The sequence below is a fragment of the Onychomys torridus genome, chromosome 11, assembly GCF_903995425.1.
Source record: "Onychomys torridus chromosome 11, mOncTor1.1, whole genome shotgun sequence".
Lineage (NCBI taxonomy): Eukaryota > Metazoa > Chordata > Mammalia > Rodentia > Cricetidae > Onychomys > Onychomys torridus.
This window is the reverse complement of record NC_050453.1, coordinates 3,768,762-3,785,908: the sequence shown is the minus strand read 5'-3', so window position 1 is coordinate 3,785,908 and position 17,147 is coordinate 3,768,762. Positions and strand designations below refer to the sequence as shown.

Here is a 17,147-nt window from a genome sequence, read left to right as displayed (position 1 = left end):
TTGATTTCAGTTTCACTTTGGATATGCATGATCAAGCACCTGCCACCCACCCCCCTGTTCTTCAGATTATTAGCTAATTTTTCACATGAAAACAATAGACAGTCTCCCTCAGATAGCCATGGTTAAACATTAAAGCACTCACAGCAGAGCCTACTACTTCACCAGCATTCTCCATGGACAACTGTCATATCTGACTTCTACTGTTACTGTTATTGTGGTAGATGCCCTGCCTAGGCAGAGGTTTCTGTGTCTGGCCAGCAATTCCCAAATACCCTGCAGCCATTTCCCAAATAATTGACTCAGAGACTTAATATTAACTCAGGCTTATTACTGACTAGATCTCACACTTAAATTAACCCATAATTCTTATCTATGTTTGGCCATGTGTCTTGGTTCCTTTTCTCAGCCCGGCATTCTCATCCTGCTTCCTCTGCATCTGGCTGGCGACTCCTGACTCCGCCCTTCCTCTTCCCAGCAATCTCAGTTTGGTCTCATCACCTGTACTTCCTGCCTGGCAACTGGCCAGTCAGCATTTTATTAAACCAATTCGAGTGACAAATCTTTAGAGTGTACAAGAGCATTATTCCACAGGAACCCTGTTGTGTGGTACCTGAGATATCTGAACTATCAGTAGGGAGATTTTTTTTTTTCTTTTTTGGTTTTTCACTACTGGGTTTCTCTGTGTAACAGCTCTGGCTGTCCTGGAACTCATTCTGTAGACCAGACCTGCCTCTGCCTCCTGAGTGCTAGGTTTAAAGGCATGTGCCACCACCGCCTGGCTGGAGAGTATTAATAAGTAAATATAATGATAATAATAATAGTAGTAGAAGTAGGAAATGTTGAGGGAATTCATAGTAAGACAAGTGAGTCCATCGGATTTCTGTAAGTCCAAAAAATGTTTAGAGGAGAATATACTATTTGGTGTATGTATCGAATGAATGGAGGTGAAGTGGGAAGATTGTGAGCTCAAGGAACAGTTTGATGTAGGCCAGAGAGTTCTAACCTCGTTCCCCAGGCAGCATGCTGTGCATTGCAGTGTTCTCCTCATCCACACTAGCATCACACACTCTGAGGAACCAGAAATTAAGACATAAGCCAGAAGTAAGTAGAAAGCACAGAAGCAAGCAACAGAGAGCTCAGCAGCCTATGGAGGGTCCAGGGAAATCTAGCCAATCTCCTTACACTGTGAAGTCTGAGGAAGTGACTGACTAGAGAGTATGTAACAATTGATGTCAATGGTGAGCCTCAAATATCAAAGTCTGAGGTTGCAGTTTGCTCTGAGGGTATAAAAACAAATAAGTATGTCCTCCAAAATCTTTCCATTTAATGGCTAAGTTTTGAATCCATAAGGACTATTTCAGAGTAACTGAAAATTAATTTGTAAAAGAGCACCATTTTCCCCTAGGAGGTTAGTAGTAAAAGTCCTATAACATGGGAATGAACGGTATAGAAAAGGTGTTAGTGTAGTAAGGTGCGTTGGGGCATGCCTGTGATCCCAGCACTTAGAGATAGAGGTGGAAGGATAGGGGGTTCAAGGCCAGCCTGGGACACATGAAACCCTCCCTCAAAAGAAAGAACAAAGTTAATTTTCTTTTTAGCTTGGGACTTTGCTAGTAGGCCACTTTTAACACAACCTTGTAAGAATAGTAAATGCATAAATTTTTTTAGATATACACAGTATTGAAAATATAAAAGCTATTTTAATCATAATCTTAATTCAGTAAGCTAGTTTTAAGAGTCTTTGTTTTTGATTTGTGATACATTTACTCTGAAGTATTTACTTGTTACTGTAGGAGCTTTGTATCTGTACCTGCTGGGCGACACTGAGAAGGAGGAGCCTTCTGAAACTGGTTGGAGGTTGGAGCCTCCAGCAGATTTGTCTGACTTGGTTTTCAGCCTCCAGGCCATTCTTTCTCTTCTCTCATTGTCCTGCTTTCTGCTTCCAGGGATTGCCTGCCTCTATGTGTTCCTCTGAGTGCACTGTAGCCTAATGTGGTCAGGCTCTCTCTGTTGGCTATTGAATAGTTCCCCAATTTACCTCCAGTGGTCTTTTTTTTATCACACCACTTGGCTGCTGCATAAATAAGAGTTGGGCTTACTTGTAATATGATGACATTTGCTTGCTCAAAACTCCAATGATTCTGCATTTAAAGCTTATCACTGTGGTGGTTGGAGAGAAAGTTGAGCAAGTAAGAGAGAGACCTTACTGCTGTTGCAGAGGACCTGGATTGGTTCCCAGAACTCAAATCAAGCAGCTCACAACCACCTGTAATTCCAGTCGCTGGAGATCCAGTACCCTCCGCAAGTGGTGTACATAAGAGCCCTCTCTCTCTCTCTCTCTCTCTCTCTCTCTCTCTCTCTCTCTCACTCTCACACACACACACACACACACACACACACACACAAAGCAATAAAACCCACTAGCGTGCATGAGGCCTTTCTGTTTGGTCTCCTCTAATTCTGTCACCTACCACTGTGTTCTCCTCCACGTTGGCTAGGGCACTGCTCTTCCTTGTTTGCTTTTAAGGCATGGTCTCACTATGTAGTCCTGGTTTGAAACTCACTAGGTAAACCAGGGTAGTCTTGAACTCATAGAGATCCATCTGCCTCTGCCTGCCAGCGCTGGGATTAAAGATGTGTGCTCGCACACCAGGCCCCAGCATATCATCGTGTTCCCACGTGAGCCTCTGTCTTTTTCCGCTCTGTCACTTGGAGTATTCTGCCGTCCATCTTTGTGGCGTATTCCCTCTAGTTACCTGGTGGTTTCTTGTTTGCACCAGCTCCCTTTGCTTCTCCTGACCCTTTCTGCCCTTCTTACTCCTTCCTTCCTAAAACATTGCACTCCACACCCAGCACTTTTCCATGTGATCTCCTGTTTACTCCTATGTCTGGTGTTGGGACTGTAGTTGGCAAAGTAGACATTTACTATATGGCCTCCAAACTGGTGAGTTGCTTCTTCTCCAGAAAGAAGTTCTGTTTTATAAGTTTGAGTAGCCCTCCCCTTCATCACTACAATAAAAAAGAGAAATAACTGGGAGAAGCGACTGTTCTTTCCTATGGTTGGATTTCAGTTTTGAAGTAATTGTTTCTATTTAATCTTGAGGTGTTTTAATTTCAACTGTACCTGTCCTTATTATGTGTGTGTATCTTCTAGGGAAGATCCTATCGTGACCAACAGTTACTGGTTCTCAAGAAGCACCTAGAACATAATTATAGGAGCAGAGATCGAAAATGGATTGTTTTGTTTCCTGAAGGGGGCTTTCTCAGGAAGAGGAGAGAAACAAGCCAGGCATTTGCCAAGAAAAATAACTTGCCATTTCTTACACATGTCACTTTGCCAAGGTTTGGGGCAACAAATATTATACTGAACTCACTTGTAGCGCGGCAGGAAAATGGAAGCCCAGCAGGAGGAGACGCTAGAGGGTTAGGTAGGTATCTTAGTGTTAATTGCCTTGTTTAACTGAAGTGTTTTCTGGAGTTCCAACTATTTTTTTGTTTTTGTTTTGGGTTTTTGTTTGTTTGGTTGGTTTTTGAGACATGGCCTCTGGAGCTATCTTGAAACTATGTAAACAGGCTGGTCTCAAATATAGAGATTCACCTGCCTCTGCCTTTTGAGTGCTAGGATTAAAATCCTGCACCACCATGCCTGGACCAATTCTTTTAAAATAACTTTTGACAATTAGAATTAATAGTCTGGACAGGATGAAGTTATAATCTTTATATTTCTCTTTAAAGTAGTTGATGCTCATAATAAGGCACTAAAATAATTACAAGTATGTAGTCAAAGATGTCTTTCCTGCCTGCCTGTTGTTACACAGGATGATTTCTACCACTAATAATGCAAGTTACTTTTTAGTTACTAAATTTAGAAGGTTTTGTTTGCTTTTAATAGACAACAAAGTTAATGTAACTTGTCAGTATTTAAGACCCTGAAGGTATTAATAAATGATTCAGTCATCCTACTACATAATTAACAAAAGGAACAATCTAAGTCAGGCATGTTGGCTCATGCCAGTAGCTCCAGCACTGGTGAGTCTGAGGAGAAGGAGGAGGATCGCCTTGAGTTCAAGGCTAGTCTAAGCTACATAGTAAATTCTAGGTCAGCCTAGGCTACAAAATGAGACTTTGTGTCAAAAAGAAATAATTATGATCTGGATACAGGTAATGAAAACTTGTCACAGGTTTATTTATAATAAACCAACCAGAGAGAGAATGGGTAAGCAAACTCCCACGTGTCCATATAACACAGCCACACAAATGGTGCATATGGACAGTTTGGGTGCCTGGCAAAGCGCCTATTCTGTGTTGGGTGTGTGTGGGGGGGAGGGAGGGATAGCATACAAGTCTGGTGAAAATAATAAAGTGTCAGACAGCAGGAAATGAGTGACAGGATTGTCCCATGAACTCTAACAGTGTGCCTCATTCTCCAGAGTTTTAAAATAATGAACACATACTGTTTGAATAGCCAAGAAAGAGTAAGCAGCACTCAGTGATGCAGCTCCCCGGGAACAGGCCAGCCAGCTCTGAAATCTCACAGAAGCTGTTTTTGCAGTAAGCAAGGGCAGCTTCACCCAAGCCACTGTAGTACAAAAGCTTTGGATAAACAGTTCAAAGAGACTCCCAAGGCCAGTCTCTTCGGTAGCATTTTTTAATTCTTTTAATATTATTTAAATAAATGTTGAAATGATTGGCTCTCATTTCAGATTCTGTACACAGCAGATGTAGGGATAATGCCCATGAAATTGCACTACATTTCTCCTTTCCTTTTGTCAACCAGCTACTTGGCAGTCAGCTTCCTTAATCTTTCATCATCTATTACAAAGGCAAATTGAAAGAGTCTTTTAATAGAAAAGGCAAGTTCAGAGTAGCTTCGCTGCTGGAGAGACAGTGCAGCAATGTCAGGCAGGCCAAAAAAGCTGGAAGCAAAGGTCTTCCAAACAGGATTAGTCCAGTTGAAAAGACTGCTGTTTGCACAGTCCACAGGCAAGTGCACATTGGTGGTCTAGATCTCAAAGGAAGGACAATCATGCTAACAGTTGCCGAGTAATGAAAAAGGAGACTTTTCTTTCAGATAGCCACAATTTCTATTTACAAGAAAGGAGTTTATTCATCCTTAGTTAGTATATTTAAATTTTAAGTCATCAGAATACCTGTAAAGTACTTCACTATTTTCTTGTTTTGTTATTTTCCATGGTTTTCTTTGGTGTTCATATTCATTAGTGTTTTATCCTCTGCAAACATAAACCCTACCTTTATTTAATGTATCCACCAGGCACATGTCAGAATTCTTTTCTGCCTGATTTCCTTTAAGAGTGTCCAGCTCTTCTGCTGGTTTATTGTACGGAAACTCACCCTGCACTGAGCCCTGCTGGGCTTTTACGCTTCCTTTCATCATGAAGCTTTCTAAGCACTAAGTTCCAAGCCTTTATGTAACTGGCCATGAGCTGCCAGCTGTGCTCTGAAGTTTACCACATTTGCCCTGCCACATCTCCCTCTACCCTTCTCTCTGTCCATTTGCTCATTTTGTTTGGATTAGTTTTGGCTCTGCTTTGGTTTGATTTGGTTTTTGAGGCAAAGTTATGTAACCCAGCTAGCCTTGAATGGCTTACTCTCCTGTCCTGGCTCAGTCTCCTGTGCTGGGGTTACAGGCATGTGTCACCATGCTCAGAGAAAAATTGTTCCTTTTTACAAATGATCCCTCCTTGAGAACGTTGCTCTAAAATCTTAAGGATTTACAGCTGGTTTTAATTTCTAAGAAGAAAAAGTAGTATATTACTGACTCGTAATATGATCTAGGCTTAGGTTGGAAGATGCTCTAATACTTCACTCACAGAGCAGATAATTACACTTCAGAACCCTGAAAGCCAGTGCTCTCTGAGAACCCTTCTGTCTTGCTTAGCTTTGTATTCATTGATGAGAACAAACACAGTGTGTGAAGGACCAGATGAAACAGAACTTTCTCATCTCCCAACTGAGGCTCCTGACCATTCCTTCTGAAGGACCTAGTTTTTACGTAACTCTTGCTAAAATTGCTTTTTTTCCTCAAATAAGAAGAGTAACCAGTAATAATGTATGTCTAAAATGCTTGATTTCATTTCCATTTTTCTGTATTTGTTAATGTCCCCTAAGTATTGACGTTATAAATCATGACTTTTGTTTACATTTATTGATTTGGTTTTGAAGTCCGCTTTTTATTTTTATGATGGATGCTCTACCTTCTGGCCTTTTGTAGACTGTTTTGTGTAGAAATAATAATATATAAGACCTTGCTAGTGCATAATTTACTTAATAGTTGAATGAGGTATGTTTAATAAATAATAGTGTTCTATTATTTGTTTTGAAGTAATCTATGTATAGTAAGAGTACCTTAATTGTATGCTGAGTGCTCTTAGAACAGCAGAAACAAATCCACCTTTTCTCTCAAAGCGCAGGCACGTTAGGAAGCCCCAGCTGCTTGGAGAGTACTGTGCTGCAGGACTCCTCACCCAGCTAAAGTCACTGTTCTTTTCTTGTCAGAGTGCAGACCAAGAGGCCTCCAGTGGGTAATAGACACAACCATAGCTTATCCCAAAGCTGAGCCAATAGATATTCAGACCTGGATCCTTGGATACAGGAGACCAACAGTCACCCATGTTCATTACAGGTCGGTATTGTAACTCAGTGTGGTCTAACAGAACTACCTCAGGACACTTTGAGTGTTGTGATATTTACCTTAACCAGACAGTGGAAATATTGACATGGTTCCTGGTTTTTTTGTTTTGTTTTGTTTTTTTGTTGTTTTTTTTTGAGATAGGGTTTCTCTGTGTAGTTTTGGTGCCTGTCCTGGATCTGGCTATGTAGACCAGGCTGGCCTCGAACTCACAGAGATCCACCTGCCTCTGCCTCCCGTGTGCTGGGATTAAAGGTGTGTGCCACCACCGCCCAGCATGACATGGTTCATGTTTATAAGAAATAAAAAAAGAAATCATTCTTATGCTGAATTTTAAATGAATATGAAAATTGATTTAAAGTAGTTATTTTCACTGATGATAAAGGTTTCTAAAACCAATGTTCCATGGCACTGTGATTATTCAGTTGCCTGACATTCTAACAGAGTAACAGTGCTATGATAAGTATCAAGGATAAATGTACTCACAGGGGCTAAATAGACATAGATTAATAGAAACAAATTTTTCCAAAATCATTAATCTTTGTAGTGTTTCTTAATGTTTTTCTTAGATATATTGCACCTATAATTTTTTATTTCTTTTTAAATTTTTTGTGTTTGTTTTTCCCATGCCTAGCAAGTGTTGAATATTTTATTTAAGTAGTGTGTGCGTACTATATGCATAGGAAGAGGCTCTGTCAACCAGCCTGACTGCGCTTCATTGTAGGACAATCAGGTACCATTTGAGGGTAAAGAACAGCTGTTTTAGTTTATGTTTTTCATTCATTTTGTTATTTTTTAAAAATTTAAACAAGGGTGAGATATTTCCGATTAGAATCAAAGTTTCAAAATGCAACGTGTGTGTGTGTGTGTGTGTGTGTGTGTGTGTGTGTGTGTGTGTGTAATATAAACTGATGGAGTTAGACCTCTTTTCTCTTTTATAATGTGAAGAAATTACAAGGGAAACTAAGCCCCCAAAAGGGTAAGATGTCTAGAAGTTAGAAAGTCATATAGTTTTTGCCTCTGCCTCTGGAGTGCTGGTATTAAATGTATGTGCCACCACACCTGGTAACATTATTAAATTTTAATTGCTGAGTAGAATGTTCACAAGAATAAAAGCAAAAATAACCCCTGTACTTGATATAAATAAAGGTCTGCTTTATTCCAAAATGGTACAATGTGTTAGAGATGATGATCCTTTTGTTCAGAATTAGCTTACATTTTAATTGTTTAAATCTTGAGAGAAACTGAAACTTTAAACATAATGGCATGAGCGATAGTGAAGGCTGAGGTGTAGCACAAATCCTAATTGGTCTTCATAATAAACACCCCGAGTCAGATATCAGGGTGAAAGCTGAAAGATCAGAGAAGCAGAGCAGCAGTCACTAGAAAGACTTCTTACCTCTAGGAGTCCTCAGACTGAGAGGGAGCTGAGTTCCTGTCTCCTCCAGCTTTACATTCCTCTCTCCACCCAGCCATATCACTTCCTGTCTCCACCTCCCTAGTGCTGGGATTAAAGACGTGAGATCCCAAGGGCTGGGATCAAAGGTGTGTGCCACCACTGCCTGGTCTCTATGGCTAACTAGTGGCTTAGCTCTCCACTCTGACCAGCAGGTAAGCTTTATTTGTTAAATTACAAACAAAATATCACCACACTGAGGCATTGCTAGAGATGGAAGGCAGGCCCGAGGCACTCTCCACCAGGGTCCATTCCTAGCTCCAGTCATTGCTTTCATGTCTGGTTTAATTAGAGCATTGTCTTCTTTGGTAGCTTGGCCAAGAATTTAATTTTAGTGTTTGTTATTGCTGTTTTGAAGGGGAACTCATTTAGAAAGAAATACTTAATATATGCCGGCGGGGTATGGTGGCACATGCCTTTAATCCCACAATTTAGGAGGCAGGGGAAAATGGATCATCATAGCAATCTACACAGCCTCATCTACAGTCTACATTGCAAGTTCCAGATATTCAGGGTTTCATAGAGAGACCCTGTCTCAAAAAGCAAGAAAAAAAAAAAAAAAAGCTCCTGCTACTTAGCAAAAGCATATAGATGTTAGCATTTGACTTATTCACTTTAGGTCTTGTTTATCTAACAAAAAGAAATGATAGGCCAGTTCAAGTTAGTAAGGTTCCAAAACTCAGAAATGACAGCTTTGATCTTAAAACAGTGTATTGTATTTAGTAATTTTATTGCTAAATTACTTAATAATTAATGTATTATTTTGGTTTTCCCTTCTGTTTATCTCCCTAAAACAAACAAACAAACAAACAAAAAAGGCCCTGGATTCATTATCAGTGCTGCCCAAAACAGAACAAAATCCAAAAAGCAAAATTACAGTGTGAAAAAGAGTCCAGGGGAACTTGGTGACACACACTTGAGAGGTGGAGGTAGGAGAGTCAGACGTTCAAGGTCATTCTCAGTAATGTAATGATTTCTAGGCCAGCTTGAATAATTCGAGAATCCAGAGTCTGCTTTAAGGGCAAAGGAATTTATTAGGGAAGGAGAACTCACTAGACAGAAAGAGGAATTGTTGAGGATCCTGAAAGGGTAAGGTACGGTCCCACGCTGTTCTTCCGCCTGAGATTGTCCCAGCATCCAAGTCACGAGGGAGCAGCAGGTATGTACATCCCAGGTCTTAAGGATCCTGAGTGGCCACGCCCCAGGGGCAAGTACTTCAAGGTCATAGGCAGGTGTAACAGTTACCTGCTACCTCACTAGGGGTGGTGCTGCAAGGTCATAGCTAGAACAGCTACCCACTACACTTGAACTACATGAGACTCTGTCTCAAAAAGAAAGGGGGAAGAAAACAGAAAACTGCCACCATCATTGTTGTGTGGGTCAAAGTGTGATCAATGAAAAGATTAAGAAATCCACATCTGTACAGCTGAAGAAGAGCTGACAATCGGTGCACAAAGGATGGACTAAGGGCTTTGGAGCCTTAGTTTACAATATGGAGTGAATGTACCTGTAAGTTCACACCATACTATATACTAACATAAGTTTCAGACAGGTATTATCTCAGCATACCCATAATGAGACACTGAGCAATTTGAAGAAAATATAGAGGGCCCTAATGCTCTTAGAGTATCCATTCTTTAGAAGTATAAAACCATAAGTCATAAGTTACCAAGGAAAAAGATACATTTGACTTCATCAGAATTAAAAACTGGAATTTGCAAAAGATAAAGTTTAGTTTAAACAAAATTATTTGAGTTTTAGGTAACAAGAATTAATACTGAAGCCAGGCGTGGTAGCACATGCCTTTAATTCCAGCACACAGAGGCAGGCCGATCCCTATAAATTCCAGGCCAAACTGGAACACAGAGTGAGTTCCAGGCCAGCCAAATTAGTACATAGAGAGACCTTGTCTCAAAAAAACAAAACAAAACAAAACATTAATATTGAATATGTATGTAAGTAGTTTGTGTTGACTAATAATTATTTTTTAGCTTATTTGTTTTTCTTATTCAGTAATGGGTTTTTTTGAGCTCAGGAAAAGGGACTGAGAATGTGTTTAACTTGGTGGCAGTGCACATGCTGAGCATATGTTCAATATTCAACATTTCAAAAACAGTAAAAACTTTAAGAAATAATAGCTAGCTATAATGTCACATGCCTATGACCCCAGCATTTGGGAGACTGAGGCAAGAAGACTTAGAGTTGGAGGCCAGCTTGGACCACATAGCAAGACTCTTGCCTTACAAAACAAAACATAATTAAAAAAAAAAAAAAAGGTAAGATTTTCATTATTCATGAAATAAAACTAAATGAAAAGATCAGGAAAATGCAAAATAAGGTAACATTATGTTTTTTATTTACCAGTATCAGTATCAAATGTCAGTGAGGGTGGGCTGGAGAGATGCCTTAGTGGTTAAAAGCACTGACTGCTCTTCCAGAGGACTCCTGGTCAGCTCACAACACCTCCGTGGTGGCTCGCAATCCTCTGTGGTTTCAATCCCAGGACTCGGAACCACCTCTTCTAGCTTCTGCAGCCACCATTCATGCATGTGGTGTAAAGATACACATTCAGAAAAACACTCATACACAGAAAATAAATAACTATAACCAAAAGAGTTTTTAAAAATCAGTGAGGTTAGCCGGGCGGTGGTGGCGCATGCCTCTAATCCCAGCACTTGGGAGGCAGAGGCAGGTGGATCTCTGAGTTTGAGGCCAGCCTGAGCTATAGAGTGAGTTCTAGGAAAGGTGTAAAGCTGCACAGGGAAACCCTGTCTTGGAAAACCAAAAAAAAAAAAAAAAAAAAAAAAAAAAAAAAAAAAAAAATCAGTGAGGTTATAGGGAAAACACACAAGTCCTTGCATGCCATTTGAAGAGCAATGTGTCATTACTCTTAAAAGCTCTAAGATCCAACTGCTTTACTTGGGGTGGCAGATTCTAGACAAAGACGAGGTGTTAGTTTTGGATGGATTTGTATCTGATGGCGGTGTAGCTGCACTAGTACATCAACAGCCATCTCTACCACTGAAGTGTGGCCTTCTTCCCTAAATATCTATGTGTCATCCTTCCCTCCTGTTGTCAGGGCAGTGCCCACCCTTCCAGTTCCCAGGTAAGAAACCTCAGAGATGCTGGGGAAATGGCCAGTGATAGCCTTTGCCATTCAAGCATTTGGACTAGAGTTGAGACTCCCCAGCACGTGGGTAAAAGCCAGGTGTGGCAGCTCACATGTAATCCAAGGAAAGGGAGATGAGATCCGCAGTGCAAGATGGCTGCTGGCCTGATTTATGATATCATTGCACTCTGGGTTCTGGTGAAAGACCCTGCCTCACTGAACAAGTTGGAGAGTGATTGAGGAAGACCTCTGACATCAACTTCAGGCCTCCACATGCACACATGCACCCTTACACATATGTGTCCACATACATGCATACACACATACACATGAGGGCGGAACAAAAGAAGTCTTAGAGTCATCCTTGGCTCCTCTCTTCCACATCTCATATCCATTCAGCCAGGGAATCTTTTTGATTCTAAATTCAAATATGTATCTTGAGTCTGGCTATTTCTTTTCACTCTGGCACCAGCCACCATCACCTCTAGCCTTCTAGATAACTATTCTTAATGGCTCACTTGGTTTTCACCTTTGCCCTTGTGGTTTAAATGAGAATACCCCCACCCCCACCCCAGTAGGCTCGTATATTTACGTGCTTTGGTGGAGTAGGTAACTTTGGAGAAGGTGTGTCACTGGGGTACACTAGGCCCAGTGTCTCACTCTGCCTGTGGATCACAACATAAAGCTCTCAGCTCTAGCGCCATGTCTGCTCTTTGCTATGAACATGGACTAACTCTCTGAAACTGTGAGCAAGCCCCCAATTAAATGCTTTCTTTTATAAGAGTTGCCTTGGTCATGGTATCTCTTCACAGTAATAGAACACTGACTAAGACATTCCTCTAGCATGCATTTCCAATCTAATATCCAGAGTGATCTTTTTGAAATCTAGATCATATCAACTTGTAGCTGAGATCATGTGATGTCCCATCTAAAACATGGCAGTTATACAGTGTTTGACCTGCTTCTGCCCCTCTGACCTCTTCGCCTAATGCTTCCCCTCCCACTCCTTGGCTATTTGAGCTTCTTGCTGTTACTGTACATGCCAGACATGTTCGAATCTCAGGCCTTTGCAGGCTGCTTCCTCTTACAGAGTCTCCTAGAAATCTGCATGATGAATTTACTTCCTTCAAGTCTACCCCAAATGTAAAACTGTAGCTGCCCTGCAGCCAGTATGCATAACAGTGGATTTGGAATGATTCTCTAATTGTACTTCTTATATTTGAGAATTATAAATACCAAAATTAAATTCTGAAAACCATACAATAAGTGAAAAATTATATACCACATTTCATAAATTATGATGCATATTTTTTCATATTAACATCTCTAAAACTGAACAGCATCCTGAAAGCCCACATAACAAAACCTTGTCTATAGTTTGATTGGCAGGCAGCACAAGGAACACCACACAGCTGCCATTTACTTGCAATGGAATTACTAAGGTTCTTTTTACAATGTGCATATATCCTTTCATTTAAAACCACTAATTGAAAAAAGAATCTACCCACAAAATTAGAAATTTGGGTTTAATGATTATTTGATAATTGCAGCAAAAGTTCTTTTTTTTTTTTTTTTGGTTTTTCAAGACAGGGTTTCCCTGTGCAGCTTTGCAGCTTTGTGCCTTTCCTGGAACTCACTTGGTAGCCCAGGCTGGCCTCAAACTCTCAGAGATCTACCTGCTTCTGCCTCCCAAGTGCTAGGATTACAGGCATGCGCCACCACCGCCCAGCTAGTAAGTTCATTTTTGTATGATTATCATTTAGTAAATGCTAAATAGACCCTTTTGAATGAAGGATATTGACATCCTCAAATTATATAGTCTGTATTTTCATGTTAGGGTATTTTCCTCTGTAATTTAAAAGTGAGCTTACATTTTCTTTTTTTTTTTTTTTTTTTTCTTTTTTTTTTTGGTTTTTCGAGACAGGGTTTCTCTGTGTAGCTTTGCACCTTTTCCTGGAACTCACTTGGTAGCCCAGGCTGGCCTTAAACAGAGATCTGCCTGCCTCTGCCTCCCAAGTGCTGGGATTAAAGGCGTGTACCACCACCACCACCACCACCACCACCACCACCACCACCACCCCACCCCCGGCTAAGCTTACATTTTCATGACAACACTCTGAGATAAGTGTCTAACTAGAATTAACATGGTAAGAGTCAGCTATTCTACCCAGGTATGGTGGGGCACACTTTTAATCTCAGTAGTTGGGAGACAGAGGCAGGTGGATTTCTGAGTTCAAGGCCAGCCTGGTCTCCAAAGTGAGTTCCAGGAAAGCAAGGACTACAGAGAAACCCTGACTCAGGGGGAAGAAATTACGTGAAAGAAATATTATATGCTGTTGTATCATGTTAAGAGTTTTCTAGAAAGCCAGGCAGTGTTGACACATGTCTTTAATCCCAGCACTGGGGAGTCAGAATCAGCTGGATCTCTGAGTTCAAGGCCAGCCTGGTCTACAGAGTGAATTCCAGAACAACCAGGGCTACACAGAGAAACTTTGTCTCAAAAAAAAAAAAAAAAAACACCAAAACCAAACCTAAACAAAACAAAACAAAAAGTTCTCTAGAGAAACAGAACTCATAGAATACATAAAAGTATATAAAGAAATTGGCTCAATTGAATGCTAAGAAGGCCCAGAGTCTTGTGGGCTACAAGCTAGAGACCCAGAAAAGCCAGTAGAGTAGTTCTAGCCCAAATCCAAAGGCTGACCATAAGAGCCCTAATCCAAGCCTGAAAGCCTTACACTGTGGGCCAGATAGTGTAAGCAAGCCCTGGTGCCAATATGAAGGCATGAGAACCAGTTGTGTAGTCCTGATCTGAGTCTAAAGCTTGAAGAAACTCAGAAATTAACCACACATAGTAAAGAACCAAAGTTACAGCCAGTAAAGCTAATTCACTGCAGTATTAATATGCACGTCTAAACATCATATACTTTGCAGAAGATTATAGTCTGTTTAGTGACTAGGTGTAAACAGTGGAAATGTGCTGTGTCCTCCACTTGTATCTCTGGGGGTTTCCAGGTGTCTTCATTAGGTGTCTCTATGCCGTGAAGAGACATTATGACCACAGCAACTCTTAAAAAGAAAACATTTAATTGGAGTTCACTTACAGTTTCAGAGGTTCAGTCCATTACCATCATGGTGGGAGTATGGTGAGCAGGCAGACATGATGCTGGCTACATCTTGCAGGCAACAGGAAGTTGACTGAGACACTGGGCAGTATCCTGAGCATAGGAAACCTTAAAACCCACCCCCACAGTGACATGTTTCCTCTAACAAGGCCATACCCACTCCAACAAAGCCACACCTCCTAATAGTGCCACTCCCTATGAGCTTATGGGAACCAAATACATTCAAACTACCACTTCAGGTATTTTCCACATGAAGGAGGGGTGAGAAACAGGGTCTCACTATTTGGCCACGATTGGGCTAGAGCTTGCTTTGTAAACTGGCTGGCCTTGAACTCACAGATATCCAACTGTCTCTGCACCCTGAATGTAATTGGGATTAAAGGCTTGCACCACCATGCCAGGCTTAGTGTTATTGCTATTCAGTTTTTTTCTTTGTGCTTGTTATGTAACCCTGGCTAGACTGGAACTCACTTTGTAGACCAGGCTAGCCTCTAACTCACAAAGACCCACCTGCCTCTAGCTCCCTAGTGCTGTAATTAAAGATGTGCATCACCATACCTGGCAGTATTCAAAATTTTTGTTGTTAGCACCTATTTTATACATAATAATGGGTTTCGTTGTGACATTTTCATGTATATGTATCTTTTGATCATACTCCCCTTCTGATACCTTCTCTTGTTCTCTCACTCCCACTGATCCTCCTTCCTCTTCCCAACCATCACCTCTTCTGCTTTCATGTCTTTATTTTTATTTTCATTTCATTTTGTATGTGTTTGAGTTACAGGAGCATAGAGTAAAGGTGTGTATATAGGAGCATGGGCACCTTAATCTCATCAATCATTAACTGTGTAGAAATTCTCAAGGAAAGTGGGACCTTATGAGCTTAATTTAGTTTTATTGAAGATAGTATGCCTGAAATATAAAAAGTCTTAGGGCTTATGTTTTAGTTGATTATTGGTTGAGCATAGCTCTCATTGATAATCATTGTTTAATCTGAGCCAGCATGGACACAGGGCCTATAATCTCAGCACTTGGGAGATAGAGGCAGAAGGACCAGGAATTCAAGACTAGTCTGAGCTACATAGTCAGTTCCAGGCCAGCCTGTGCTACCAAGTGAGAGCTTGTCTTAATAAAACAAGTAAACAGTTGGGCGGCGGTGGTGGCGGCGGCGGCGGCGGCGGTGCACGCCTGTAATCCCAGCACTCGGGAGGCAGAGGCAGGTGGATCTCTGTGAGTTTGAGGCCAGCCTGGTCTACGGAGCTAGTCCAGGACAGGCTCCAAAACTACAGAGAAACCCTGTCTCGAAAAACAAACAAACAAAAAAGGAAAAACTAAAATCTATATCAGAAGAGATAGCTGTCTATATGTAGCACTCAAGGTTTTCATGATGTATTATTGTCATTTCAACTCAGCAGACCTATTTTTTTTTTTTTTTTGAGCTGAGGATCAAACCCAGGGCTTTGCGCTTGCTAGGCAAGCACTCTACCACTGAGCTAAATCCCCAACCCGCAACAGACCTATTTTTTGGACACTGCACTGTATTCTGTTACAGCACAGTTTGAAAAATGAAAAAGATATAAATAGGCTGCAAACCAATAAGTGTGATCATAGACTGTGTAGAGGAGAAGAGGAAATGGTCTAAGATGGCCAGGTCCTTTTTCTCAAGGGAAGCAGAGTGATCGAAATGACAGTTTTCACACACTCATAAATAATATCTAAATGAAAGCGAAAGGAACAGTTGGGAGGGACCGTGTCTGGAAGTGTGTCTGGGGAGGGAAGCGATGGTCGTTGTCTGCCCTACAATTGCTTTAACTTTTGAAAACTAAGCATGTGGTACTTAGAACTTTTTTAAAATTCTGAGTCTTATTCTTCTAGACAGTCCTCAAGTGGTAGCTCTTCCATGTCCTTTGCCATGAGCAAATGTTCATTCCTCATTTAAACTCAGCCAACATTCTTCAAAGTAAAATGCTTACATATTTGGCTGGCTTGCTTTTCTCATCCCTCTGCTAGATAATTAGCTTCATAAAGTTGGGAGGGACTGTTTATCTCAGAGCCTCTCTCCCTGATTAGTTTCTTCCATGTAGTTGGCATAACTGAATGAGGAGTGAATTATGTGGTTTGTGGGCTCATGTTTTATAGTCTTCATGGCTTAAAAATTCAAATATACTAATTCGGATGTAGAGAGTGCCATCTGTTAAGCAAAACATTGTTCTATGCCTTTATTTATTTATTTGTTTTTAATTGCAGAGTTTTCTTTATTTATTTTTATTTTATGTGCATTGGTATTTTGCCATGGGTGTCGGGTCTCCTGGAACTGGAGTTACAGACAGTTGTGAGCTGTCAGGTGGATGCTGGGAATTGAACACAGGTCCCCTGGAAGAGCAGTCAGTGCTCTTAACTACTGAGCCATCTCTCCAGCCTCGTCCTATGTCTGTTTTTAAAGTGTAATTTGTAAGTGCTCTAAGATAGAATTTTATGGATTAGGGGAAAATACTTTTTATTTAAAAGTACATTCTAGATTACTGATAATAAGAATTTTTATTGCTTAAAAAAACGAGGCACTTGTTTCTCATTTGGGTAGCAATTGGAACTGTAAAGGCTTCTATCTCATAAGTCTAAGAACTCCCCTTATTTGGCTCAAGAGAACTGGTACTCAGTGCATTTGATCCCTTGCCATATTAGAGGATTACTCATTTTAATATTTTAATCCTGTGGTAACCTAACAACCACAATAAAGAAGTAGACTGTTCTTGAGAGTGGGTATTTGGTCTGCCCTCCTGGCTGTGTTTTAGTCAAGTGACTGTCCAG

At 40.7% G+C, this 17,147-nt stretch overlaps 1 protein-coding gene across 3 annotated transcripts in view; it reads left to right on the top strand.

Moving 5' to 3' along the window:
• Window positions 1-17,147, top strand: part of Lpgat1 (lysophosphatidylglycerol acyltransferase 1) — a 56,694-nt gene that overhangs the window by 32,112 nt on the left and 7,435 nt on the right. For all 3 annotated transcript variants that reach the window (XM_036201879.1, XM_036201876.1, XM_036201877.1), the window contains 2 exons: window positions 3,155-3,428; window positions 6,517-6,643. In XM_036201879.1, coding sequence (XP_036057772.1) covers window positions 3,155-3,428; window positions 6,517-6,643 — 401 coding nt within the window. The remainder of the gene's footprint in view (window positions 1-3,154; window positions 3,429-6,516; window positions 6,644-17,147) is intronic.